At 54.6% G+C, this 25,655-nt stretch overlaps 9 protein-coding genes across 9 annotated transcripts; 4 read left to right on the plus strand and 5 right to left on the minus strand.

Annotated features, from left to right (window-relative positions):
* Positions 1-169: 169 nt before the first annotated feature.
* Positions 170-4,531, plus strand: B0T26DRAFT_213690 (uncharacterized protein). The gene is made up of 5 exons (XM_060433808.1): positions 170-1,519; positions 1,608-2,092; positions 2,170-2,451; positions 2,528-2,838; positions 2,911-4,531. The coding sequence occupies exons 1-5, from the start codon at positions 318-320 to the stop codon at positions 4,372-4,374; spliced, it is 3,744 nt and encodes a 1,247-aa protein (XP_060298259.1). The 5' UTR covers positions 170-317; the 3' UTR covers positions 4,375-4,531.
* Positions 4,532-5,179: 648 nt separating this feature from the next.
* Positions 5,180-6,908, minus strand: B0T26DRAFT_213695 (HotDog domain-containing protein). The gene is made up of 2 exons (XM_060433809.1): positions 5,922-6,908; positions 5,180-5,862 (listed from the first exon to the last, which is right to left on the minus strand). The coding sequence occupies exons 1-2, from the start codon at positions 6,583-6,585 to the stop codon at positions 5,348-5,350; spliced, it is 1,179 nt and encodes a 392-aa protein (XP_060298260.1). The 5' UTR covers positions 6,586-6,908; the 3' UTR covers positions 5,180-5,347.
* A 435-nt stretch (positions 6,909-7,343) lies between these two features.
* On the minus strand, positions 7,344-8,625 carry B0T26DRAFT_674054 (prephenate dehydratase; the record flags this gene model as incomplete). The annotated part of the gene is made up of 3 exons (XM_060439671.1): positions 7,344-8,239; positions 8,466-8,526; positions 8,572-8,625. 3 exons carry the CDS (start codon positions 8,623-8,625, stop codon positions 7,344-7,346), a joined length of 1,011 nt encoding a protein of 336 aa, XP_060298261.1.
* A 1,364-nt stretch (positions 8,626-9,989) lies between these two features.
* On the minus strand, positions 9,990-11,617 carry B0T26DRAFT_641811 (uncharacterized protein; the record flags this gene model as incomplete). The annotated part of the gene is made up of 4 exons (XM_060437376.1): positions 9,990-11,171; positions 11,261-11,310; positions 11,401-11,485; positions 11,582-11,617. 4 exons carry the CDS (start codon positions 11,615-11,617, stop codon positions 9,990-9,992), a joined length of 1,353 nt encoding a protein of 450 aa, XP_060298262.1.
* Positions 11,618-12,500: 883 nt separating this feature from the next.
* Positions 12,501-13,195, plus strand: B0T26DRAFT_641417 (uncharacterized protein; the record flags this gene model as incomplete). Its single annotated transcript, XM_060437336.1, has 2 exons — positions 12,501-12,881; positions 13,010-13,195. The coding sequence occupies 2 exons, from the start codon at positions 12,501-12,503 to the stop codon at positions 13,193-13,195; spliced, it is 567 nt and encodes a 188-aa protein (XP_060298263.1).
* A 518-nt stretch (positions 13,196-13,713) lies between these two features.
* Positions 13,714-15,905, minus strand: B0T26DRAFT_640709 (uncharacterized protein; the record flags this gene model as incomplete). The annotated part of the gene is made up of 4 exons (XM_060437256.1): positions 13,714-15,096; positions 15,202-15,331; positions 15,403-15,572; positions 15,678-15,905. 4 exons carry the CDS (start codon positions 15,903-15,905, stop codon positions 13,714-13,716), a joined length of 1,911 nt encoding a protein of 636 aa, XP_060298264.1.
* Positions 15,906-17,883: 1,978 nt separating this feature from the next.
* On the plus strand, positions 17,884-18,962 carry B0T26DRAFT_739600 (translation protein SH3-like domain-containing protein; the record flags this gene model as incomplete). Its single annotated transcript, XM_060443731.1, has 4 exons — positions 17,884-17,895; positions 18,079-18,607; positions 18,680-18,777; positions 18,837-18,962. 4 exons carry the CDS (start codon positions 17,884-17,886, stop codon positions 18,960-18,962), a joined length of 765 nt encoding a protein of 254 aa, XP_060298265.1.
* Positions 18,963-19,771: 809 nt separating this feature from the next.
* Positions 19,772-21,381, plus strand: B0T26DRAFT_674059 (Ribokinase-like protein; the record flags this gene model as incomplete). The annotated part of the gene is made up of 4 exons (XM_060439672.1): positions 19,772-19,823; positions 20,005-20,463; positions 20,554-21,049; positions 21,348-21,381. The coding sequence occupies 4 exons, from the start codon at positions 19,772-19,774 to the stop codon at positions 21,379-21,381; spliced, it is 1,041 nt and encodes a 346-aa protein (XP_060298266.1).
* A 769-nt stretch (positions 21,382-22,150) lies between these two features.
* Positions 22,151-25,612, minus strand: B0T26DRAFT_674060 (uncharacterized protein; the record flags this gene model as incomplete). The annotated part of the gene is made up of 4 exons (XM_060439673.1): positions 22,151-24,366; positions 24,425-25,305; positions 25,363-25,476; positions 25,569-25,612. The coding sequence occupies 4 exons, from the start codon at positions 25,610-25,612 to the stop codon at positions 22,151-22,153; spliced, it is 3,255 nt and encodes a 1,084-aa protein (XP_060298267.1).
* Between the last annotated feature and the right edge of the window lie 43 nt (positions 25,613-25,655).

A 25,655-nucleotide genomic window follows, 5' to 3' on the forward strand; every position in this document is an offset into this window, starting at 1 on the left:
TCAGGAACGGTACATGACATAGGTATTCCCTACATCTACATGCCCATACTTGGGACACCTGGGTCCACCGCGCTTCTGGAGCCATCCCCGGCCCCTTCGTCATAAAAGCATTTCGGAACCTCGTCTTCCTTTTGGAACCCCTGACGCATCGCTTTACCCCGTATCCCACACTCATCCACTCGAACTACCTGATCCCTGCATCCGGAGTCCGGGCCCGGCCCGAGTAGGCCATTCGCTCGCCGCATCTCGCCCATTCCGTTCCGGGGCATTGCACGAACGAAAACCGAACAGACAAGAATCGTGCCCCGGGGCGAGATATGCCCGTCCCGATAGCTACCATGGATCTCAGGCGCAAGAAGGTCACCCGGCTGATGCCCTTGACCATGGCCGCCTCGCCCGTGTCTGATGCCACCCTTCCGAGCCCTGCCGTCAGCACGCCAGGCTCTCCCACGAGTTCCGAGGGCGGCGACCGTCACCACACCAGGAGCTTCTCCCTCCACTCTTTAAAGGACAGGGGGTGGCGCCCCTTTGGCAGTCGGGAATCCATCTCGGAATCAGTAACAATCGGCAGTGGCAGTCTCGTCAGGGGGACAAGCTCACACAGCCGGAGACTCTCCAAATCGCGGCCCCATTCAGCTTCCCCTTTCGATAGCCTCAACAGGCGGAGCTCGGGTTTCTCTGACGACTTCGGCCGCCTCTCGCTTGTTGACACCATGAGCACAACGTCATCCTCGATGATCGATTGGGCTTCGCAAAATATCATGGGCTCTGCGGCCCTAGAGCGAGACACGCAGCTGCTAAGGTCAAAAAACCCCTATCTCGTCGTGACTACAGACTACCTGATGAAGCTGAAGAGCCACGCCGACGTCCTCGGCGCATTTCCGCCTCGAAATTCCGAGGAAGGCGCCGGGGCCACTCAACCTGAAGGTGTGGCCGCCGCCTCGACCGCGCCCGAACCCGCGGTTTTAATCCCGGTCGCTTCTATCGTGTCTGTTTTCCCTGCCGAGACCACGAGACCGTCATTTGGGATCGAAGTGTGGTGGAGGAGCCCTTCCGGATTTTCGTTCCAGCATACAGTGTTTTGCTTCAACCTCCCGGCGGAGCGAAACGAGCAGATGCACAATATTCTACGGGCCATGCGAGAGGAGAGCAACAGCGCCGACTACGACTCGGCAACGCGCCATTCCCCAGACCTCCTCGTCCTCTTAAGAGCTGTACAGGAGGCCGAAGAACCGTTGTTCAAGCATCAGAAACTCGAGATTTTTCCCGTCGCTCCTCGAGGGCTTACGCGAATGGAATGTAACCCCAAGGCGGAGGAGGCGTCGTCGTCAAAGAAATCACAGGAGGGCCCGGCTATTTACTTGGTGGTCGGCACTTATCTCTGCTATCTTATCGAGATTCAAAAGGGCGCCAAAGGCGGCGAGCCTTTTAGTCGGCACAGGAAATTCGGGATACTAACGCTGGAAAACTTGCGGGGAGACTGGACACTTCACCAGGAGAGGTTCAACATGACGTTTCGGTAAGATGTCCCATATATCACTGCCTGACTCTACTCTAGCCGGATTGGCTGCAGACCATAGCCCATGCTAACTTGTTAATTCTTCTAGAGACCCTTTTCGGTCACCCGTAACTCTAGAGCTCGCTAGCCGCTACTACCGGCATATCATTCGTATCTTTGGCACCGCCGACCGTTTCTTGAAGCCGGTGTGGCCGCAGCTATGGCAGACGTTGGAGGTCCATCACATCTCGGGACTCAAGGAGCCCCAGTATCTTGTTCCTCGGGACGACTTTGGAAGCATCAAGAGAACTCTAGACGCGTATTTGGCCGCCTACCATTGCGATGTTGTTGATTGGGAAATCAACTGGAAGAGCAAATATGCGCCCGAGTTCCGGCTGCTACCTCCCAAGAACGCGGCTCATTACTCGCCATTGCAGCTCTTGGCCGTGTTACGGGCCTTGCGCTATAACGACTATTTCAACTCGCTCTCCTTCCGTGATATCAACCTTGCCGTTCTTTGGGGTGTCGAAGACAGTTATGTCTCCAAATTCCAACTAATCAAACCTTCAAATGTCGCCTATCTGAATCGCACTTGTTAGTGTCTTTTGATATCGTGCTCCCGCCTAAATTCCTGGTATCTTTGCTGACTTTTCATGTCTCCCGTGCATCAGGTGTTACCCTCGACCCCGACGAGGTTGAAGTTGTCAAGAGGAGTTCCCTCCTACATCAAGAATTCCACGCCCTGGCGTTTTGCTCAGAAAACATCCGCCAGATCGATTTCACCAACTCATCCGCGTCACTCTCGTCATACTTGGCAAGACCAGCCAACTACAACACTGCAAACCTGCAATACCTAACCCCTATATTGACCCTGCTAAAATCCGGCCTTACGAGATGTAACCGCTTCAATCTCAGCGGAAACACGCTCCATCGATCCGACATTCAAGATCTCGGTAAGAAATGAGCAGCCCGAAGCGTCATGTTGATATCTGCCTCCCTCCTCTTCAGTAAGTTGCTAAAACTTTGTAGCCGAGTCCCTGAAAACTGGGAGCATTCAAGCTCTTGACGTGTCTTGCTGCGGGCTAGACGATATGGCGTTGCGCGACTTGATCGTCGGCCCTTTCTTGGAAGATCCACAGACACTCCAATCTCTGAATCTCTCTGGAAATCCCGGTCGTCTACCCGCACGCCTCCTCCACCGCATACTCATGAACCTCACCAGAATTAAGGAGTTGAACCTTGGTGGGAGTATTCAAGGCAACATCGATGGTGCTTTGATACCATACGAGACCCTGATTTGTCTTGATCTTCTCGAAGAACTTGACATTTCAAACTTCAAGGTTAGTTGCAGTACATCCTCTAAGCACAGTTACGAACCGTTTCGTCTACTTACCAACTATTTATTCTTATAGCACAATGATGCAACTATGTTGGACCTGGAAAGGTTTCTTCGGTACAGGAGCCAGAAGATGGACGACCAAGAGCCCTTGCCTTTTCGGAAGCTTGTTCTCAATCACTGCGGTATCACGGGGAAACAAGCCGCACGACTCTTCGATGCCATTGGCGAAGACCATGGCCTACAGCTATTCATCAACGGTAACCCAATCGAGGAGGGTTTGGAGGGCTTGACAGGCGTTATTCGGCTTGGCAGGGGTCCAATCGGCCTGAATATGGAGATGGTAGAGTTCAAGACTGAGAGCCAGTACTTGGCTCTAATTCAGGCGCTGACCGAGACAAAACACTTGAATTTCCTCAGCCTGGTAGGCACAGCGCCGACGTTCCCACATCAAGGACCCTGCAGCCAGCAAATGATACGGGCGTTTGAGGAATTCTTCTCCCGCAATCGATCTATCCGCTTTCTGGACTTGTCCGGATTTTGCGGCAAACTAGAAGATGGGCAACTGGCTAAAGGCTTTGGACACTCACTCATCGGCCTCATAAAGAATCAGACCATGACGCACTTGAGAATTCGGAACCAAGATCTGCACGAAGATGCCGGCACCATTGGGCGCGTTCTGAGCTATAACCGCCACCTAGTTGTGCTTGACTGCCAGGACAATAACTTCAATCTAACGAGCCTACAATTCCTTGTCGAAAGCCTCAAGAACAACAACACTATCGTGGACTTTCCTTTTTCTGCGGCCGAGCGGGAGTCGATCTGGCAGAACATTTTACGCGGGCTGCAGAGAAGGGCTCCTGCCCACCGCCGAAGCTCGTCCGCGACGGTAGCAAAGGGAAGCGCCAATAACAACAGCGGGGGCAAGGATCAGTTCAAAATGGAAGAGAGCATGCTCCGGGCCGTATTCGAACGGCAATTCGAGGACATCGACATGCACGTACGGCGGAACCGCAAGCTGCTCGAAGGCGCCTCGGGGCTGGCGCTGGACATGTTATTCGACTCGTCCACGGACAGCGTACCAACTACGGCAATCCTGGGAAGAGGAACCGACTACGCAGAGGGTTGGCCATCCATTCCGATACTGGAGGAACTGCTGAGCGGCAGCACGAGCAAAAGAAAAACGAAAGAAAGGGCCGGGAGCGAGGTAGCCTCACGCCCCACGTATAATCTGGGCGGCGATGGCGTAGGAGACGGCGACGGAGACGGAGACAGGAACACCCCCACGGCGCCAGACATCACATGTGATAAGAGGCGGCCCACGATTCACTCGTCGACCATGGCTGCTGCAAGCTCACCGCCCGTGCCGTACCACGTTCTTCAGCACCACGACGGTATAGAGAGTCCGACCGAAACCCTCGACCCCGCGTCCGAGATTTCGACTCCGCCCGAGGTCGGCAGTCCGACCCTGCCCGGGGCCCAGGACCAGGCGTTCAAGCAGATGATGAATGAGTTCAAGTCGTCGGGTTTCGAGTGTTAGCGGCGCCAACAGCATTTTCGGCGTTGGCCAGACCCCTTTTTTTCTCCATTCGTTTTCCAGTGCTGGCTGAAGAAGCGTGGAGAGAGGTGAAGCATGGCGGCGTTCTTCTGTGATATCCATAGACGAGAGGGGCAGCCGGGTGACTGCTGGACTTAAGGGGTCCATAGACAAAGGACCACCGAAATACCTGTTGAGACGAACAGCCAGGTATGGTGGCGAGGGCTAGCGCCTTCGTGTACACGCCATAATATATAGACATATATTTAAACACATTTAGAGCGCTTTCTGTGCCCTGGGGGTTTGATCTTGCAAGGTTAGAGGCGGCAAGGTTCGTGAGTTGGCCGGTATAGACTGACTAAATCGGTGCCGTTCAATTGTTTGACTTCTTGCTGTACTGCGGTAAATGCCTTATTTGTGTTCATTTTAGTATGTGCGTGGTGATGGGTATAAGCCATTTTCACTTTGGTGGTAAATCTAACTATAGAAGTTGGTCCTAGAGTAGTTCTAGACGGAAGAAAACAAACACGCGTATGACAAACACCCGAGCTACTTCGTACAGAATGGAACCGACTATAGAGCTGGCGTTTTTTTTTTTTTGCAGTTGCGGGTATACCTAGGTATTTAAGAGAACCAAGCATCTAAGGCGCTCTCGCATTGTCATTTTTATTACTCAACTGTGTTAATTTTAGTTGTGTGCGTGGTGATGGGTATAAGCCATTCCACCAATCTGGTGATAGATCTCTAACCGTGGAAGTCACTCTTTGAGTAGACGAAACTAAATACCCTTTTAATATATATATTTTTTTTTTAATTTTCCGAACTTGTATTATTTTATATACTCAGGTTTGAACGACAGGTATATATGTATATCACCGGGGGCTTCGACGTTAACGGGGAACGGCCCCCCCTCAGGATCTGACCACTTATCACGAAGGAGACGTGCGATGATATGGGCGGCTATATGATGTCGTCTTCACCATTTGCTTCCGATATGCGGCTGAGTATTTGCTACCGCGGCTTCATACCCTTTGTTCATGGCGACGGTATCCCACTGGACGGACCAGCCGGGCGGCCTCTCAGCGCGCGGCGGTGGCGTCCTCCGCACGCGGGCGCGGCCGGTGACGGCCGTCTGGCCGTCGGGACCCTCGATCCAGGCGGTGAAGGTCCTGTCGCCGATGGGCGAGTTGAGCGGGGGCGGGAGCTTCTCGTTGACGCAGATGCGGATGCAGTCGCCTGCGTACAGCGGCCGGATGTTGCGGTACTTGATCGACTTGACGAAGCGGCTCCACGGGATCACGCGCCGCAGCGCCGCCATCAGCAGCATCAGTGTCAGCGGCCCGTGGACCAGCCGCTCTCGGTAGCCCTCGACGTTGCGCGCGTACTCGGGGTCCAGGTGGATGGCGTGCGCGTTGTACGTCAGCGCGCTGAAGTGGAAGAGCAGCTGGGCGTCTACCGTCAGTTCCATCTCGAAATCGGGCTTCTTATCCGCTGTTTGTCTTTCTGTCAGTGGAACGCAGGATCGTCGTTGGGGAGGAGGAAATAATCACATTGAGGTTTCCTAGGGCTGTTCAATTTAGGCGGCTGGGACAGCAGAGCGAGATCTTCACTCGAGGGCACGCGCTTCTTCAAGAACACCAGCGAGCGGACCTCTGTGATGGAGGAGCGGAAGGACGATTTGAGGGTGGCGGCGGCGGCTTTATCGCCCCAAGGGGCCACGCCGTAGCGGCGGCGTACGTCGACGTAGACCTTGTCGCTGGCCGAGTCCTCGTCGGCGACACCGTTGCTATTGCCGTTACCGCTACCGCGGACGCTGTCGACGGTCTCGATGCAGCGGACGGCGCGGTTGTCAAGCAGCATGTCCTCGGCCCAGTCGTCGTCGAAACTGAGAGAGCCGCCGGCCCACATGCGGCGCACATACGGGGGACCTGGGGCGTGGGTTGGGTCGGTGCCGTCGGGCCCCAGGTAGATGGTCGGGTCCTGGAAGGGAAAGTAGACAAGGTGGTGGCCCTGGGTCAGCGGAAAGCGGGCCAGGTTCTCGCGGGTCCGGATCAAGCGATGGTATAAGCCCCTCGATTTTCGCGGGTTCCCCAACCGCGCGTCGAGGAGCATGTTGACCAGGTGCGACGGCACCGGCGACAGAATGTCGAAAATCGCCTTGGGCCCCCGCTCGGCGAACCGCTCCGAGGCCCGGGCCAAGTACCCCGCCGACATGATGTCTGCCCGCCCTGGTGATGCCCGAAGATTGGGTTGGAGTGCAAACGCGTCGCGTGTTATTTTGTGATGTAAGTACAGTGTCCGTACTGGTAGATGTCAAGGTTGAGCCATACGGGATTGAATTGAATTCAATTGACTGGCTCCCTCGCGTGGCTTCGTTTCTCCAATATTAAGGCCGACGGCGCTCACTCGGCGTTGCTGAGACTGACTTTGCGGGCGATCATGAGTGAAGTTCGAGGTTGATACCGTGTACAGTATATATACCTTGTAAGTGAGGTTATTTGGTGGCGGCGGCGTTACAGAATGCCCACGGGTTTGCCTTGACTCCGATAAGCGAATAATGCGGTATTGGTGCATAATAGGTTTTATGTTCGGTTCCCCAGCTCTTTGGGGTATGACATCCTCGAGAGAGTCCAAACGCAGGAAATTACTCTACACTTTTTGCAGGTGGTCAAAAAAGGAAGGAGCGAATTTGTGTCGTGGAATCGACTCAGAAAGTAAAGCCCACGGTATTAGACTAATAGTAGTATTTTCTTGCCGTGAAAGATCAGAGTCTATCCTTGACCTAATACAAAATTCTGCCGTTTTGATTTCCTTGTTTTCTTTCTATGCATACCAAAGCTTTTACTTCGAGACGTGTCCCAGAAACCAGTTTGCGAATTGAGAAGAGATAAAATCGAAACGGAAAACATCCCAACTGGATACCTAAGGTAGGTAGCAATGCAATGTCATCCTAGGCCACCGTCCTTGCTTCGTCAAGATGACCCTCCAACTCTCCTCTGGTTCCGCCAGCTCCCCAGCCACCTCCAGCCCTGGGCCGTCTTGGCTAGGCGCTCCAGGGCGACCTTGACCCTGCCCCCGGGGTCGTCGAGGCGGCTGCCCTCGAACTCGACGAAAAACAGGTAATGGAAGGGCTCGAGGAGGCTGGGTAAGCTGTTGATGCTAGTCAGGTTGAGTCGCAGCTGCTTGAAGCAGTCGAGGACATCGGCCAGCGCCCCGGGTGTGCGGTGCGGCACGGTGAACGACACGAGCGTCTTGTACATTGGCCCGTACGGCTCGCCGCCATCCTCCATTCTCTCTGTAGCCCCCTTCCCCTCCTCTGGCTGCTGCTGCTGCTGCTGCTGCGGCCCCTCGTCCTTTCGGATCAGAAAGAAGCGCGTTGTGTTGTCCTCGCGGTCCTCGATGCACCGCGCCAGCACGTCGAGCCCCCTTTCCTCGCCAGCCATCTCGCCTGCGACGGCCGCGCTGGTGCCCGAAGCGTCCGCCGCCGCCATCTCGGCTGCCTTGCTGGTCGAGGTAACGTCGATGGTGTCAACGCCGCGCAGGTACGCCGCAAAAAAGGCCGACGTCTGTCCAAACGCCTGAGGGTGCGAATAAACGCGCTGGATATGCTTGAGGTCCGTCAGAGGGCGTGCCCTTGGCATGTCTGCCTCGGCAGTAACACTGTTCCCTTCTCCCTCTGCGCTCTGCCGCCGGCCGAGCAAGAAGTGGTGGACATCCAAGTAGACCTCCCCGTAGACCGAGATGCCAGCATAGCTGCCGGCCCGGTCGGCCAGACTGTCCAGCGTGAACGTGACGATGCCGTGCGTCGAGTTCTCAAACGGTACCACGCCATAGGCTGCTTTGCCCGCTTGCACCACATCAAATACCTCTAGAGAGTTTAGTACATTAGCCCCCAGCCTGTCTGGACTCTTACCGCCCATGTTGCTCGGCGAATTGTAACGAAGATAGACCGAGAGAGAGAGAAAGAGAGAGAGAGAGAGAGAGAGAGAGAGAGAGAGAGAGAGAGAGAGAGAGAGAGAGAGAGAGAAGGAGAGAGAGAGAGAGAAGCTACAAGACAGACTCGGACAACCTCATAACAGAAAACGTATACATACCCTTGATTGTCACGGTAGGCGTGAGCTCCCATTCCTGCCCCGGAAAGGCTGATTTAGTGGCCTACACGAGATATTCTGTCAGCCCCTATGTGTTCTCTTCCCGTACTGCAGCCAGGCTATTTTCCATGGCTCTCCGCGAGTCCCCCCTAACTTTTGACATTGTATGATACCTCACAGAAACAACCCTCATTTTCACTGCCCCCGCTTTATATTTCGAGGCGGGTGCAGAGGGGTCTTCGAGAAGCAAAGATGCGCCGGCACCTGAATAGAGACCGAAAATAACCCCTCCCCCCCGAGAGAAAAAATAACATGCCTGGTGGGAATACGAAGCCAACGGGCCGAGAAAGGCCACCTTATTCTCATTCCCCTGGGCTCGGACAGGAACTGCTGCAGCCATGGTTGCGAGTTTTGGATTTTGGATTTTTGGATTTTTGGCTCGCGGGGGTTCCGATATGCGGACGTGAATATCCGTACCTTCTATACCCGAGAAACTAAATTGGGCAATAACAAGTCGACATTTTTTTTTTTAAAACCGCCTCCTTCGACTCCCCGCCCCAAAGTGGTAAGAAAGTATTCGTAGGTAAGGCAGGTAGGAGGTAACCAATAAAGATTGCGCGGCCTTGACTGAACAAGAAAAGAAATTTTGAAAAAGCTGAGTGCAGCGAAATTATATAATATCGCCTGATGGAAATTGGGCAAGATGGGCAAAAGAGAAGTGCGTCTGCAGTGTTTAATGAGGGCGGGGGGATATTCGCGAAAGGAAAGCGTGATTGACATGGAATGATAAAATTCAGAAACGGCAAGCCCCGCTCTCGGTATGAAGCTCACACAGAGAGGTGAGTTAGATACTAGGTTACTGACTTGACGTGACACCCCGCATAAACACCCCAATTCCATCCCCTTAACTTTAGGTAGGCTCTACCAAAACATGCAAGGTCATGCTCAGTTAACGAACGTCATTGGGGTTACTACTATTTCAGTCTAAATATCAGGTGGCATTGGCTTCCACCACCTTGCCTGAATCAAAAGCAAAAGAGCGGACAGACACCGCATTGCTCGGGACAAGCCGCCCACTGTTGCGAGACGCTCGTTGCTTGCCCAGACCAACCCGTGTCCCCGAGGCGTCCAACTAGCAATCTTGACCAGCCCTGCAATGAAGTATTTAGACCCTTTCGACTTCTCGATTCCTCGTGGGTAATTTCCTGCACGTCTAGTGTAAGCAATAGCCAAGAACCACCAGATCGCAAGCGTCTGCCTACCTGCAAATCCGCCACCGTAAACTCAAGAAGCCATCATCACAGAGCGAAGCGGGCTCGGGCGTGTCACCTGGTGACTCTGCTCACTGGGGGCCGCAGAGAATCCCTTGTTCAGCCGCCGCTGGGAGTGCGGGATCTTGCCCGGTCTCAGTAGCTCGGAGGGCGGCTGTTTAGCACGTGGCGTCGTCGGCTCTGACGGGGTTGCTTGAGCTTGCGGTCCCTCGCTATCAACGAGGGAGTCACACTGTCAATCTGTCGTGACCGTTAGCTACCATGCCCTTCGTAATCGCCTGTTGGGCACCAAATCCTTACCGTCATAGTACTCATCATCATCATCCACGTCAGCTAACTGCTCGAAGTTGACCTTGTACCGGAGGATGCCGCCAATACCGCCGAAGCCCTTGACAAACTGGTTGCCCTCGGTCGATCGGTCGGAGACGAACTCTAGAGTGGTACCAAAGTCCTTGTAATGTTCCGCGATCCACTCGAGGAAGGATTCCTGCGACACCACCTCCATTTCCTGGCCCGTTTCCTTGTCCATGAACTTCTCGCGGTTGGCCGCATCCTGCTGTTGCTGCTTGGTGGCGTGGAGAATTAGCTCACTGCCGTGGCTGTCCTTGAGGACCCAGCGAGTCACCTCGAGGTTCTCAAAGACAATCAGGATCTCGACGGCACCTAGTTCAAGAGCCTTGAGCGTATCTTCAACGCCGTAGCAGATACGGCCAGTATCCTGGCTGATTTCCTCGAAGTACTTGCCGATAAGCTTCTTCTCCTGGATGAACTTGACATTGCTCAGCGTCTCTGAGGATAACTCAATGGCCTGGTTGAAGCCGTTTTCGCCGCCGTACGAGACATCTACAACTTTGATGACCTTGGTTGCGAGGCGATTGTCGAACATGTCGGACGCGTTGAGGTCGTTCTTGAAATCGGCGGATCCAGCTAGGATGATACCGGCCACGTTGACCTTGTCGTTGGTGATGAAGTTCTGAACAGCCAGCTCGGCCACCTTGCGAACGTAATTGTGCCGCTTCTCCTCTCTTAGACGGGCGAAACGCAGCGCCGACTGACCACCACGGCCGTGCTTCTTGGGCAGATCGACCGAGAACTTGTGAACAATGTCCCTGGTGTTGCCGCTCAGTGTGCCGAACAGGGCACCGTTACCGTCCATGATGATGAAGCCGAATTTCTGGTCAGACTCAAGCAGCTCCGCCAATGCCTCGGTGTGGAACTTGTTGTCACAGAGGTAGAGCGACGTGTTGATGGGCTTGAAAGGCTCGAAGTCGATGTTGACCTTTCTCTCCTTGCCCTCGGACGTCAGGATTTCGCCGCAGTAGACGACGAGGCCATTCGGGGGGACCTTGTTGTACAGCTTGAGACGCTGCTGCGTCGAAGTGATGGCCGAAAGCACCGACTGGCGATTGACACGAGACTTGATATTTGACGCAGTGCCCTGTGAGTGTGTTAGAAGCGTTCATTTGGGCCTCAAGTATGGATACCCGACATTCCATGCTCTCAAAGGCGAAAAAAGACAGCACGCACATATTCTTCAGCCAACATCTTCGCTGCTCGGGATACCTGGTCCTTGGGAGCTATCGACATCATCAGCGAGAGCTCGGACACAGTAGCGTAATGGCGCCCTTAGGCTTGGCGGTCAGGCCAGAGACGAGAGAATGGCGTACGAATGATCAAGGAAATCATGCTCGTTCCGTTTCCTCGAGCGGCCTCAAGCCGCTTAATCAGCTTCTTAACCTTCCATATCTCGATCTGGTGGGTACATGTTGTCAGTGGGACATGGTCGCCTGAAGGCAGCCCGCTGGGCGCACAATCGATCGATGGTAGGCGTAGGGGGTTTCGACTCACATTCTTCTCCGCTTCGTTAGCGTTCGGTTCGCTCATTTTGGATAACGACTCGAAGGATTCGCGGAAATGAAATGGCTACTGTCCCCTTGTCACCCCTGCGCTCGCAAGGTGTCTTTTTGGGGTGTCTTTTTTTCTTTCTTTTCTGTTGTTCCGTGTACGCCTTGCCGGATTTCGCTGAAGATGTGGTGGGGTTGTGAGAGGGGTTTCGCGAGAAGTCCTTTTTAAAAGGCGGACACGGTGGCGCTGCGCGGTGGATCCTTCGATCCCAACTCCTTATTGGGTCATTCCCCCAAGCTGAAGTTCGTTGGCCTTGGTTTGAGCATGCCTGGACAAGCAAGCATTTAGATAAGCGGGCCCCGAAAAGCGTTCCATGCGGATATCCGCATATTCAGTGCATCTTGTTCCGTGAAGGAACCTAAACCCAAGGTTTACCTGTAGGCAGTTCATTGTGCGGCAAATAATATCAACGAAGATATCTTGTTGCTTTATCCCAGCCAAGGTACGAATATGCCTGAGACGGTCATGCGATTTGTTGCTCGCAAGGTAGGTACATATACATGTAGTTGAAAAGCCTCTCAATTCTTGTAATAGACTTGCGTAGTAGCTGGTTGTATCCGTACCTTACCCGACCCCCTAAGATTGACACTGTCGACTAACAGGGTGCGGTATTGGGTTACCGCAATGATGCACTGTGACTGAGCTCTGATCGGCCACTGTGCATGGTCATACATACCCCAAAACCTCGAACGGGATACCAAAGATACTTCGGAAAATCCACGGCAACGCCTTTTGGAAGACCGCCTCTTTGCCTCCCTTTGTCTACAGGTCAACCATATTCTCTCCATCCAGACACGAGCTCTCTGGTCAATTGGCCCGGGCACCTATCACTAGGCACCTACCTAAGGTAGTTTACTCGGCGATGGCATCGTCGCTCCCCTTGCAAGCTGCCGAGACGATCCAGACGGCGCACATCAACCACAACCCGTCGGCCGAACACGACATCAATCCCTCCACGGCCGCGTCTAAGAAGGAGCCCGTGACCGTCGAGTCGACCCAGCAGCAGCAGCAGCATGCATCTCTATTTCCAGACGACGGGATTGACGGGGACTCCGTGGAGGAGGATGATGACGACGACGACGAAGACGACGAAGATATCCCGTACAGCGTCTTGAGGCCGAAGCCGCGCCGGGCAGCGCACCTGCCGCCGCTGCCAGATTTGAGATACGAGCAGAGCTACCTGCACAGCATACGGCAGGCTGACACGTGGGGAAAGGTTCTGTGGATCACAGCGCGCGATCAGGTGTGTCTCTTTGTTCCTGTTCTCAACACCCCCTCTCCCCTTCCTTCCCCCCATCTCAGCTTCACATACTTCTCTGGGATTAGGGGCTAGAGTCATAAGAAGCCTGACTGCTAACAGCCAAGCTCTAGATCATGATGCCCTTTGCCCAGGGGATTCTCTATAACCTTGGCATATGCGGATGGCAGTACTGGAACAAGACCGCCCAGCTTAGCGGGTCTTCGGTTGGGGCGAGAGTACGGCGCTGGTGGTGGGGAGTCAACAACTGGCCAATACCTCGTGAAAAGGGCTCGTCTTGGTTGGGGCAGCAAGCGTGATGTTGTCACGTGTAAAATGACCCAAGGCATCGGAATCACGGCGAATGAAGGCATAAATTATCATAAACACTGTAATTTAATAGCTAGGTTAGCTACGGGGTACAATGATATCCTCCATTGCAATGTGACGCGTGCGGTGAAGTATGTGTACTTCATACTAATAATATTCTGACTGACTGTTGCAACCGACGGGCAAAACCCGGCTACGTATTCCGTATAGGTAAAATATTCCCTCTTCCTTTATTTCTCGTACTATATTCCTTTTCCGGATAACGAAGTCTTTAGAATCTCCAGTTCGTCTGGTGCGCGTTTGCACCCAGTCGCCGGTCTAAAGGCTAGAAATGGACAGACGAGCTTGCCGCCCAAAATAGAAAGTGTAGAAAACAGACACCAAGAACAGCAATTGACATTTGCCATTTTCCCGCCGCATATCTTCTTCGTATCCCGAAACTCCTTTTTGTTCATTGCAAAGTCGTAACATCAGCGAGTCGCACACAAGGCACAGGGTGAGCCAGGTCCTACTCGGCGTAGCCTACGTCGACGGTTGCTGGGACGTGTTGGGGTTTCTCTGGGCTTCCTCTAAAAGCCAACGCAGTAGGAGGCCCGCTTGATGGGGTCAGAGGCGACTTCACAGGCGTGCCTGCTGTTGGACGACCTGCCGTCTTCTCGGCCGAGTCGGGTGTGACACGCTTGATGGCGACGGCAATGACCTCAGCCGCGGGCTCCTCTGGCTGCGGTACAAAGTCGGGCTCGTCGTCATCCGGCGCGTCTGTTGATCCGACGGACTCGGATTCGTCGCTGATAATTAGGTTCCGGTGGGCAGCCCTGGGACGCTTGCGTTTCTCAACAACAACAGGCGGGCCAGGAACCCGCTGCACCTTGCTATCCTCATCAAAGGCGACCCTGACTGGAAACTTGAAGACCAGAGTAGAACTGCCTGGGGCCTCGTCGAGATCATCGTCCATCGCCTCGGCATCAAAATATTCTTCCTCTTCATCTGACTCGTCGGGAATATGCTCGTCCTCGTCATCGTTAATGTCGAGGGAGGTGCTCTCTTCCTCCTCGTCAGACTCGTACTCATCGCTCTTCCGCTTCTTGCTCTTGGTCTGTGCCCAACCATTCATGCCATGGTTAACAGCAGCCGACCGTCGAGGACGTCCTCGACGGCCCGAGATGCGGCTTACAGGCTCGTCCTGGTTCATTTCGCTATCTTCGGCATAGTTGTCGCCTTGAACACTAGGTGCCGCACTTGGGGCTCCGCTGCTGGCATTTTCGGCGTTGAGGCGTGTTGGAGCTCTGATCTGACGTCCGCTGGCCGTCGTAAGCGGGCCGCTCGGCTCGGCAGGCGTGTGGTGTCTGGTATTGCGCGTGGACCGCCGGTTGGTCGAGTCCGTGTAGAAGTCGGCCTCGTCATCGGAATACGTGTACTTCATACGCTTGCCCCTGGTGCGGCCCTCATACAGGGACAAGCCGACCTCTGGGCGCTTGAACTGCTCCTTGCGCATCTGTCGGTACTCTCTGCGACGGCGCTTCTCCTCTGTGGCCTCGAACCTGGGGATCTCTTCAATAATCTTCCTCGTCAGGGCCCGAGCCTTAGGGCCGCCATCAACTTTCTCCAGCTTCTCGCTGAGCGCCTTGAGCTCGTCGATACTGCCGGCAACGCTCCACCAGGTCCTGTTAATCCCGGCGGGGTTGCTTTCTCGATACATGCGGAAAGCCATATCGTCCGAGCCTTCAATCAAAAAGTACCGCCGCTTGTCGCCATCGCTACCGTAAGGCTGGACGCTGAGGGGGTTGTGTATGTCGTCATCTTGGCGGTTCTTGTAATGCTGGTTGATGGTCGTCTTGATCGCATCCGAGGACGACAGCGCCCAGTGGACGAGGGTGCGCAAGAGAGTAAGCTAGAAAGGCCGTCTGTCAGCAGGAATGGCGTAGAAGAGACAGCGAGTACCCCAAAGAGCAATTCCAGGCGCAATCGGAAAAAAACTTGGGAAAAAGGCACATACCCGTTGGACTGGGGTCATGGAGGCAAATGTGGCGGAATTGGACAACGGATTCTGGCTCTCCCAATCCTTGGTCCATTGCCCCTTGTGCGTCTGGATGGCTTCTTCTAGGGCGCGATTGTAGTGTCCTGGCCTATTGAAGATGCTAGAGTCAGTATTGGTCTGGCGGACAAAATCTTGACGCGCAGCTGGGGGGGCACGCACTTTACGTCTTGCTTGCGGTTCAGCAGCAGGCCTAATAGGGCGCAGAGGAAGTGCTCAACGCGCTCGCCCGGCAGTGACTCGACGACATCGCGCTCTAATTCTTGCGGGCCAAAATTTGGAAGGCTTTTCGGAAATGCGTCGGTGAATCGGCGGCGAAACATGACGATAAACTAGGGGGAGGAAAAGTTAGCTGCTGCAGCTTCGGCGAGGGCTGGTGCGCGCGACCTTTCGCGTCACGTCGCCCAAAAGACGCGCACGAGGGCGCCAACACGTACAGCAATGTCTGGATTGTCGGCTAGGACATATTCGTGGGGCGGGGAGGGCTCCCGCCGGGGCCTGGGGGGTGTCGCGTCCTTGGGCTCCTGGGCTGGCTTTTTGCCGACTTTGTGGAAGAACTTGAGAATGCCGTGCTGGTGCGTCAATTGGATGTCCGACTCGTCCTCAGAAGGAGGCGCCGACAATGACGAAATCGAAGACAGATCCGAAGAATCGTCGTCGGCCATTTTTGCGTGGTGTTGACTCGACTTTTGCTGGTTGGTCTGTTTGCTGATGTTGGTGTTGGGGACGGCACGGATGTAAGGAGTGGGTTGAAGGGGGCGAGGAGGAGCACCAAGGAAGTGATGGTCGGCCGCAACAAATTACGTACCCGCGAACAATGGCCCCAGGGCTTGCCAGCCTGCCGTCATGGCCAGGCAGAATATGATAGGCGGATTCGTGACGCAGAAACTACAACGACAAAAACAATGAATGTCATAATTCTTCTTTCTACTTCATGTCCGCGAGGCTGCTGGCGTGCAAGACAACGGTGTACTAGGTACTGATAACCGTCATATTCCCCCTTCTCCCACCTCTTGCTTGGGTTCCACTTCACTGCATCCCCATCCCATCTCTATCGCCAGCGCCAGCGCCAGCACCATCACCACCGCCATCCATGTCCCCGTCTACAGCCACGTACTTGGTCCAGCCATCGTCTCCAAACGAACCGGCTCCAAACGAACCGGCATCTTAGAACAGCCAATATGTCTTCAAGCAACCTTGACTCCCTGTCAGCCCAACTGGCTGTGCGATGCCGGCTCTTTTGACGAAGATTGATGGGCACTCACCGCCCAAGCCAGCCAGGAAGGGATAGGAAGAAATCCCACCCATTGGATGCCAGTATCTTGTTGAAAGCGGGATGGAACTTCGCAACTGCGCGGGGTCGGCTTGTAGACAAGAGAGAGAGCAAAGGCAGAGCCTTTGCGGTATTCGCGAATCACTTACCTCTTGGCATTCCTGTCCATATTTGGCATTTGTGCTCAACTGAAGCCACGATCTTGCCTACCAGAACTGAAAGTTCTAGAGTTCAGATTTGGCGTCCAGGTATGGCCATGCCTATCGTTCCATTTTTTGAGGGGCATGTTGTCGCCCCGAATCGGCAGCACAACCGCGAATGGCCGGTATCCCATCGCCAACACAAATAGGCGCAATACTGCGAACAAATACCATTCGCACCACCCTAGGTTTGATCACGGGGAATAGCCGTCCCCGAATGTTTGCCCATCCTAGAATCATGGAATTTATAGAAAGAAAGCAGGAAGAGGGCCCGTCATGTACGCCAGAATGCAAATGGCCCCAAGTTGAAAGATTCGCTCCCCAAGGCCCAATGTTAATCCTGACATGACTTTGGGTGCGCCTGGGCTGGGGAGCATATGGGAACGGGGGCGCCGTGTTGTTGATTGATTGATTGGGAGCCGGGTCCAGGCTGCGCTGCTCTCTGCACCATCGATCGCTTGATCGATTTACGGGCTCGCCCGAACCTCATGATTACCGGCAGTCTCACAAACCAAGAACAGAAAGCCTTGACGGGCATAAACGCGTGAAAACCTCCGCGACAATGAGGAAATTGTCCCTGAATGGCCAATAACACGGAGCTTTCCACACGTCTTTGTTTATGCCTAAGCGCTTGTCAGAAACCTATACATGACCAAAGTCATTTAGAGAGATGAGAAAATGCATACATATTGACACTACTCATGATATCGACTCGGCGCCGGCCCGCCGACGATGCGGCCCTGACGTGTCCCTTCTTTGAGGTCTCAAGTGAGTTGGGGCGAGCTCCAAAACAGTGGGTTGACAAGGAAAGTCGACGCGCTACCTTAGTCAGCGAGACTTCGGCCAGGAGGTGGGGGGCTGAAATGGAGAACCGGCAGTTTTTCTTTTTTACCCGTGCTCCATCCAACTCTTGACCCTAGCCGACAGGAGCCACGTGATGTGAGAGCACAGCCACGGAAATAAATGGACTGGGCAATGGTATAGCTCGCCTTGCGCGTTAGGGCACCTGGGGCAGCCGCAGCGGGTTAGTGTGGCTCGCGCAAGTCCACACAGAAATTTCCAAAATATCGTTCTCCAACTTGGAGCATATTGAGAGTCGCAACTTAACCTCCTTTCCCAACCTCGTCCACCCCGTCCTTCACTTCCAGGTCTTACGATAGGAAGGACAAGATGGGTCGCGTCGTAAGTAGAACCCGGTGTTCTCCCTTTTCAATTTATCTCGCTTGCGATTCCCCCCCAATTCGCATGGGGCTCAGCGACACTTCAACGATTGCCGATCGACGACGGACGGCCCTCAAGAGACAATGTGCCGATTTACGACGATATGTGGGAGATGAATGCTAACTTTGCTCCTTTTGCCTGCAGATTCGCAACCAGCGTAAGGGCCGCGGAAGCATCTTCACCGCAAACACCCGTCTCCGGAAGGCGCCCGCGAAGTTCCGCAACCTCGATTTCGCCGAGCGACATGGATATGTCCGCGGTATCGTGAAGGAGATCATCCACGATCCTGGCCGTGGAGCGCCGCTGGCGCGCGTCACCTTCAACTCGCCGTACAAGTTCAAGAAGCAGACCGAGACGTTCATTGCCAACGAGGGCATGTACACCGGCCAGTTCATCTACGCCGGCAAGAACGCCGCCCTAACAATCGGCAACATCCTTCCCCTATCCTCCGTCCCCGAGGGTACCGTCGTCTCCAACGTCGAGGAGAAGGTGGGCGACCGTGGCTCGCTCGGCCGCACGTCCGGCAACTACATCACCGTTGTCGGCCACAACCCCGATGAGGGCAAGACCCGCATTAAGCTCCCCTCGGGCGCCAAGAAGGTTGTCAGCAGCAACGCCCGTGGCATGATCGGTATCGTTGCCGGTGGTGGCAGAACAGACAAGCCCCTCCTCAGTACGTGCCCGCATTCGGTCGAGACTTGAATTTTGCGCTGGGAGAATGAATGGGTGCTAACGGAACCTACAGAGGCTTCGCGTGCCAAGCACAAGTTCGCGGTTAAGAAGAACAACTGGCCCAAGACTCGTGGTGTTGCCATGAACCCCGTTGACCATCCCCACGGTGGTGTAAGTTTTGCTGCCGCCTCTTTGAGTACGAACGATGTGAATCTGACATCCTGCTACAGGGTAACCATCAACATATTGGTAAGGCGTCGACGATCTCGAGATACGCGACCCAGGGACAAAAGGCGGGTCTCATTGCTGCGAGAAGAACGGGTCTGCTGCGTGGTACTCAGAAGACGAAGGACTAAAGCTTTCATGGTTGTCATCTGGGACAGGGGTTATACGGATTGCATTGGCCTTTGCTGCTTTGTAGTTGTGACTGCGAGAGCGGATGGAAGATTTGCTCGTCTGCAAGCATCATGACCGTAAAGGAATAAAAAAACATGCCCAAACAGCCGAGCAGCAAGCAGTATGAATGATGGCTGCAAATCCGGTTTTCGAGCACGGCGTTTTCAGGCTACGGTGCGGTGCAGCCAGAACTTTTAATGCATACCTTACAATATATCGAGCGAGACAATGCAATGACGGCCGTTGTGCAAAATCCACAGTGGTGAGGAGATGCTTCAAGCTGGGTAGTCTGCTGGAGATAGCAGTTGGATAGCAGTTGGACATCGTCAAAAGGTTGGTGATGATGCCTCGGGAAGTAGGTTAACTTGGGTAGGTAGGGTATTTGATATTCCGCCGCGTTCTGTCAGGTGTCTTTTGGATTGGATGCCCCGCCTTCCTTAGCTACGTCAGCTTTATGAAAAGAGAAAATACCTAAATAAGTATCAAGAGATGGACTCGTTTCAACCCTCCAGTTCAATCGCGTTCAGCCTCCATTTTAGCTCAAGAAGTCATGTTTAAGACACTGTTGATGTTGTGTCTAAGGTCCGGAGCCAAGCCGGTGTCTGCCGGGCTTACTACGAGGCCTTTCTGCATATGGAAAGAGGCCGATGGCGGTCTCTGCCCCACCAAGCTTAAGTTGCCCCGCCTCAATTCCTCTCCCCTCTCCTCCCATACAAGTCAAAAAGCTTCCTACACACGACTATCCCACCGCAGCTACCCACCAAGCAACATGGCGTCTACCAAAGATTATAGACTCCTCTGCCTGGAGAACCCTCTCCTCGGTAAGCAGGCTAGCAATGATATTTATCCCCAATTCCCCCCCAATTCCCATTGGTTGCCCTCGCTTTGCCCCTCATCCTTCACCGCACAACACATACATTTGCTTGGAGGCCGAGCTCCGAGAGAGAGCATCGCACCGCACCACAACAACCACGCATTGAGCTAACCCAACCGCAACGACAGACATCCAGGCTGTCGGCGACCAGGCCTTGCTTGACAAGTATGGCCTCAAGGCTAATGACGCGATCCTGGCCGAGGAGACGCACCAGGGCCTCTTCGAGGACCTGCTCAACAACTACGACGCCAAGCTGATTGCTGGCGGCGCGGCGCAGAACACGGCGCGGGGTGCACAGTACATTCTGTCCCCCAACAGCGTCGTGTACCTTGGCGGAGTCGGCGATGACAAGTACGCGGCCATCCTGCACGACGCTGTCAAGCAGGCCGGCCTGCGCGTCGAGTACCGCGTCGACGCCAAGGAGAAGACAGGCCGGTGCGGCGTCGTCATTACCGGCCACAACCGCAGCTTGTGCACTGAGCTGGGCGCCGCTAACCACTATGACCTCGAGCACCTCAAGAAGCCCGATATCTGGTCCCTAGTCGAGAACGCCGAGGTCTTCTATATCGGAGGCTACCACTTCACGGGTAAGACCCCGCCCCTTTTCCCTTCTCCCTTTGGTTTAGTCAAATTTCCCGGGCAGCCATGACATCCGAGCTCACACCTGGACTGTCTAGTCTGCCCTCCCGCCATTATGGAGCTGTGCAAGCAGGCAGCCAGCGCCAACAAGCCCCTCATCCTGTCACTGTCGGCGCCTTTCATCCCGCAGTTCTTCAAGGACCCCCTTGATGCGTCAGCGCCGTACTGGGACTATGTGATCGGTAACGAGGCCGAGGCGGAGGCATATGCCTCGTCGCACGACCTCGGCATTACCGACCTCAAAGAGATCGCCAAGGCGCTCGCGAACCTGCCCAAGGCCAACACCCAGCGCAGGCGCGTAGCCATTATCACCCACGGCACCGAGCCCACCCTCGTCGCTGTGCAGGGCGAGGATGAGGTCAAGGAGTTCCCCGTGCACGAACTCAGCAAGGAGCTGCTGAACGACACAAACGGCGCCGGCGATGCCTTCGCTGGCGGTTTCGCCTCTGGCATCGTAGAGGGCCGCTCTCTCGCCGAGTCCATCGACCGCGGCCAGTGGCTCGCTCGCCTGAGCATCCAGGAACTGGGTCCTTCGTAAGTCACTCTTTACTCCCCCCTCTATCTGTCTCTCATTTACTGTCCAATGCACGCGTGAAAAATTATATGTTGTGTTTGTTTGTGTGCTGTAATGTGGCAATGCGGTTCGGTACATTCTGGATTCCGCAAAGCCCAAAAACAACTACTTTAGAAAAAAGAATTTTCTGCGATTCAGGCGCCCCAATTAATATTTTGCCCTCTGCCCTCTCCCCCAACCCCTACCATGCCCCTTGCCTCCCCAGGTATGAATCCGAGAAGGCAGTGTGCTAACTATGTACCCATTAAAAAAAAACAGCTACCCTTTCCCCAAGCAAACATACCAAGCCTAATCGAGGCTTCGTCACGAAGTTGGGGTGGTATTTCTTCTCCTTTTGTTTTGCACGCGTGAGTGGGCGTCGAGGGTATAGGGAAAATATATGGGCTGAGGTTTCAACAACGGAAAGGGGGTTCTGCAGCATTGTGGGGAAAAGATCTCTCGCATTTTTCAGTCAAAATTCAACTTCATGATATCCCGCCCTTTCGAGGCCCTCCAAGTTATGTTGTATATTTAGGGAATAAACCCATGAAGAAGAGAATCTCAAAGAGTTTATCCACCACGCAACACGACCTAATGTGCTCCTGTTGCTGCTGGTAGACGGGGCGGTGGGGATCGCAAGCCGGCTATTCCTTTCTCCATTCTGCATTGAAAAGAAGCGCGGCTCTAAGAGAGGGCGGACGCTATACCTGTGTGAGAGCATAGGTGTGACTATTTGCCTAGCGGCTTCCAGTTTGGCAGCACGACAATTGTCAAGCCTTTGTTCGATCAACTCACGAACCGGTTGGCGATGCTGACGACCGACACATGTTGGTAAATCGCCGGTATACCCTCTCCCTCTCATCATATGGAAGGGAGACTGCGGAAGCCGCACCAGGCGGGTTGCCGGTCATTTACCACCCTCTGTGTTGTCTTGAGTGCCAATGACTCGACTAGGACTAGTTGCGCCCAAGGATCTGGAGGTAGGAGACTGAGCAGACTAGTTTACTCGCAAGATCGCTCGGTGGACCCGAACGCAGCGCAAATAGCAACTTGGCTGATATTTTGGGAAACCAAGGGTAGCCTCAGCGTTTGGCCATGGTCTCAGGCTTCAGCCTCCCATCCGACTCCGAGCCCGTGGCGGGTTTCTGGATGGGCTTGACCATTCCCTTGCCATTGCCAGCAGCATTGTCTGAGATTGCAAAAGAACGATACTGGTTCGTCACATTTTGAATTTGTTGAGCCCCAAGCGTAGCGGACAAGGCAGTCTTGGGTCTGTAGTCGTTGGTCCAGACGCTCATTCGCGCCTGTCGGTCGAACTCGTCAGCCTGCGCAGTGGCAAACGTGTCAGTGGCAAACTGGTTAGTAGTACTACTACCGAGCGAATAGGGATCCAGCATTGCTGAGGCCGACGTCCTTTCGGTGACCCTACCATATGCGAGGCTGTTTGAGTTGACAAGATCGCCGCCGGTAGAGTACCCGCTATACTGACCAGACCAGGAGTTTCCGGGGGAATGGGATGATTGTATAGGTGCTGAAAGATTGAGAGCGGCCCCTTGGAGAGTGTGACCTTGGGCCTTTTGAGCTAAACCCCAAGGACTGTTCACTTGGGGCAGACCCGAGCTGCCAGGTGACAATGCCATGGATAGCGAGAAGGGTGATTTTGTCGAGGGGCGGCCACCAGGGGTCCCATATAGGCCTTGCTGCCATAGTGGTCCCGTAGGAGTCCAAGATGGCGGGGGCTGGCCGTTGGCCGGATTGCTTGCCTGCAACCTCGAGCCGTCTCCGCCGTCTCCAGCTTCGGGCCACATCCCTCGAATGCCGTTACCATGCAAAGATTGATTAAAACGGTCATGGTGGTCCGCAGCGGGTGGTTGTAAGGCTTGCTGAAGCTCTATCAGCAAGGGCGACACTGAACCATTGTTATACTGGCTTCGCACGGGTGCTGCGTTTCGGAAGGCAGACCGGTCGCCTATGTGCTCGATTCCGCCTTGCGGCTGAATGGCACTGCCAGAGCTGACTGGGCGTGAAGACGCTAGGCCATCCGCACCCCACACGCCAGTGGCACTTCCAGTAGCCGAGGCTCTCAGGTTAGACTCGGGAGGGTAGAAGTATTCCCAAGGCAAGTTCGGAATTGCCTTCGCCGTTGCAGACCCTGGAGCTGGGCTTGCTGACGCCGCACCTCCGTAAACTTCGCTGGCTGCCGTAGAGCCCATGCCGTAAGAGCTTTCGTCAAGCCCGGCAAGGCGAGTCGGGGGTTTAGTGGACTTCATGGGTTTGGTCGGCTTAGCACCCGAATTTGTCTCAGTTTGGGTTACAAGATCATTCAGGAACTTGTAGAGCTGGCTGTCCAAGGAAAATTCCGAGGTAGAAGCAGCTTGTGATGCCAGAGGCTCCCCTCGAGGAGGCTGAGTAGAAGCACTGGCGCCTGTATTGCCTTGACGGGACACATAGAAATCCTCATCGTCCGAGAACCCTTCTGAGTCGCTGAGAGTCGATGCCAATGCTACCCTTTGAGGGGGGTTGTCGAGCTTAGGAGATGGGGCAGGTGGTAGCGTAGCCGGAGCACCTCGATCAAGGGAAGCGGTTCGCTCAACCTCAACTGTTGGGGCCTGAGGAGCAGGTTGCGGCTTTCCTCCTTCCAAATACTCAAACGTTGTGAGCTCGTGCGAGCCTTTCCTTGTCTTGCAGACATCCAAAGGAAACCGAGACTTTTCATCCGCCAAGTCCAAGGCACGGGATACAATGTCCAAGCCACGCGCCAAAGCCAGATCATCGGCATTGGGGTTTTGACCAGGAATCTCATCGGCTCGCGGTTTAGGTATGCGCTTTGAAGGGTCGTAATAAAGCGGACAGCCGCTAGGGAGATTCGGACCGTTCAAGCAGTCCATGCCGAGAGTCTCCTTGTCTTCCTCAAAACGCCACGGTGTGCGGTTTCCGGCATCTAATTCGCCACCCAGCAACTCAACCAGGTGGCTCAGAGTCTGACCCAGTGTTCTGCACATTGTTCCAAAGTGCGGCTCGAGGTGTTCCTGGTATGCTACAAGATCACGGCCGTAAAACAACAACCAAGCGATGTAGACGCGCAATAGGGGGAGAATTCGTTGAGCGGGGAGCGAAAACTTGGCCGGAGCATTCCGCTGGTCCGAAGGGCCAGCCTCGTTGGTTATAGTTTCTGCATCTCTGCGCTGGGCAAGATCCACCAGTTCTTCTCGGAGGAGGCGAGAGAGTGTGTGGATGGTTCGTATATTCATGAGGAGGATGAACTGGCAGGAGCGAGACTTGGCGTCCGTCCATTCCACTGCTCGTCGTGTCAGTAACAGTGCAGTTAGTGTATCGGGCGCAAAAAAGAAGCTTACCCGTTGTTTTTTGGAAACCAATCACGTAGGCGTTGATGTTGATCAAAACCATCTTGAGGAGCCCCATGTCCGTACCAGACAGTGTAGCCTCAGATTGGGCAGTTGATTTCATGGCCATAGCCAGGCGGTGGTCCACTTCGCTCTCAAGCTCTTTGCGCCCAAGGAATTCCTCTCCCTTGAAGTAGAAGGCATGGAGCTTAACGAACCACGACACCAGCGCGTCGGTGGTGCCCTTGGCGCTGCCGGCCTTCTGCTCTCGAAGATCGCGAAACTCGCGCTCGAGATTTGCCGGAGCATTCGGGTGCGGCTCTGCACACGCCATGGCACGGTACAAATGGTAGACAAGCTCAAGGTGATTCTTGGTCTCGTCGTAGATAACTCCACACTGGTGATGAGCCAATCCCGACTCCGGGATCAGCTCGTTGGCCAGGGCGTAGTACGCTAGAGCAATGTCCCAGCGGCGCTCCTTTGAGCGCATGAGAGTGCGATATCTCGACAGGTCTCCGAGATGAACGAGCGTCTTATGGCACGACGCGGTAACAAGCTTGGCGTCGGCAGCATTTAGTTTGTCCTCGTCGGGCACGGGCATGTCCTCGAGCCCGGCGCTATGGGCGATCCGCTTGAGGTCCTTGATGTCGCACCGGGCACACGCCCGCTGCAGGAAGCCCTTGTAGAAGTATTGGGCCGTCTTGATGAAGGTGAGGTAGAGCTTCTCGATTTTGCGCCTGAGGACGACCTGTTCTGTTCCATGCAGCCTGCCAAGCACCTTTCTGTACGCTTTGGTCACCTGGTTGTGAGTCGCCCAGAGATTGGATTCGACGCCCTTCTCGTCCGCAGCGCGGATATCAAGCCAAATGGTTTTGATGCAGGCGAGGCGGAAGCTAGGTTACGATTAGTTTGACAGGGAGAGCCCGAAGCCGGGATGCATGGAGACTCACTTTTGCATCAACTTCTCGACCTTGTCGAAACGAAGAGTCTCGTTTGCTCCCGGCCCATTCTTCAGGAGCTGGTCAAGCTCCTTGTTAATCGTGCCTCGTAGCCTGTGCGCTGACCTGTAGAGAGAGAAAAACGTCAGCAATCTGGAACTCGCGGGCAGATTCATCTGCAGCAAGAAAAATGCCGGTGACAGAGACTGGGCACTCACTTCCAGGCGGCGTCGACCGACGCCTCGGCGGTCGTTGTCGCCATTGTGGTGTTTAGATGCCGACGGGAAGTTCAGGGTTCGAGAGCG

The sequence above is a fragment of the Lasiosphaeria miniovina genome, assembly GCF_030549165.1.
Source record: "Lasiosphaeria miniovina strain SMH2392-1A chromosome Unknown B0T26scaffold_3, whole genome shotgun sequence".
Classification (NCBI taxonomy): domain Eukaryota; kingdom Fungi; phylum Ascomycota; class Sordariomycetes; order Sordariales; family Lasiosphaeriaceae; genus Lasiosphaeria; species Lasiosphaeria miniovina.

Coding starts and splice junctions, on each gene's coding strand:
- B0T26DRAFT_213695 (XM_060433809.1), bottom strand. CDS start 6,585: ATGTCGGCGGGGTACTTGGCCCGGGCCTCGGAGCGGTTCGCCGAGCGG. Junction 5,863..5,921: donor CAGCCCTAGGAAACCTCAAT/GTGATTATTTCC, acceptor AAAGACAAACAG/CGGATAAGAAGCCCGATTTC.
- B0T26DRAFT_213690 (XM_060433808.1), top strand. CDS start 318: ATGCCCGTCCCGATAGCTACCATGGATCTCAGGCGCAAGAAGGTCACC. Junction 2,093..2,169: donor CGCCTATCTGAATCGCACTT/GTTAGTGTCTTT, acceptor CCCGTGCATCAG/GTGTTACCCTCGACCCCGAC. Junction 2,839..2,910: donor TTGACATTTCAAACTTCAAG/GTTAGTTGCAGT, acceptor TTATTCTTATAG/CACAATGATGCAACTATGTT.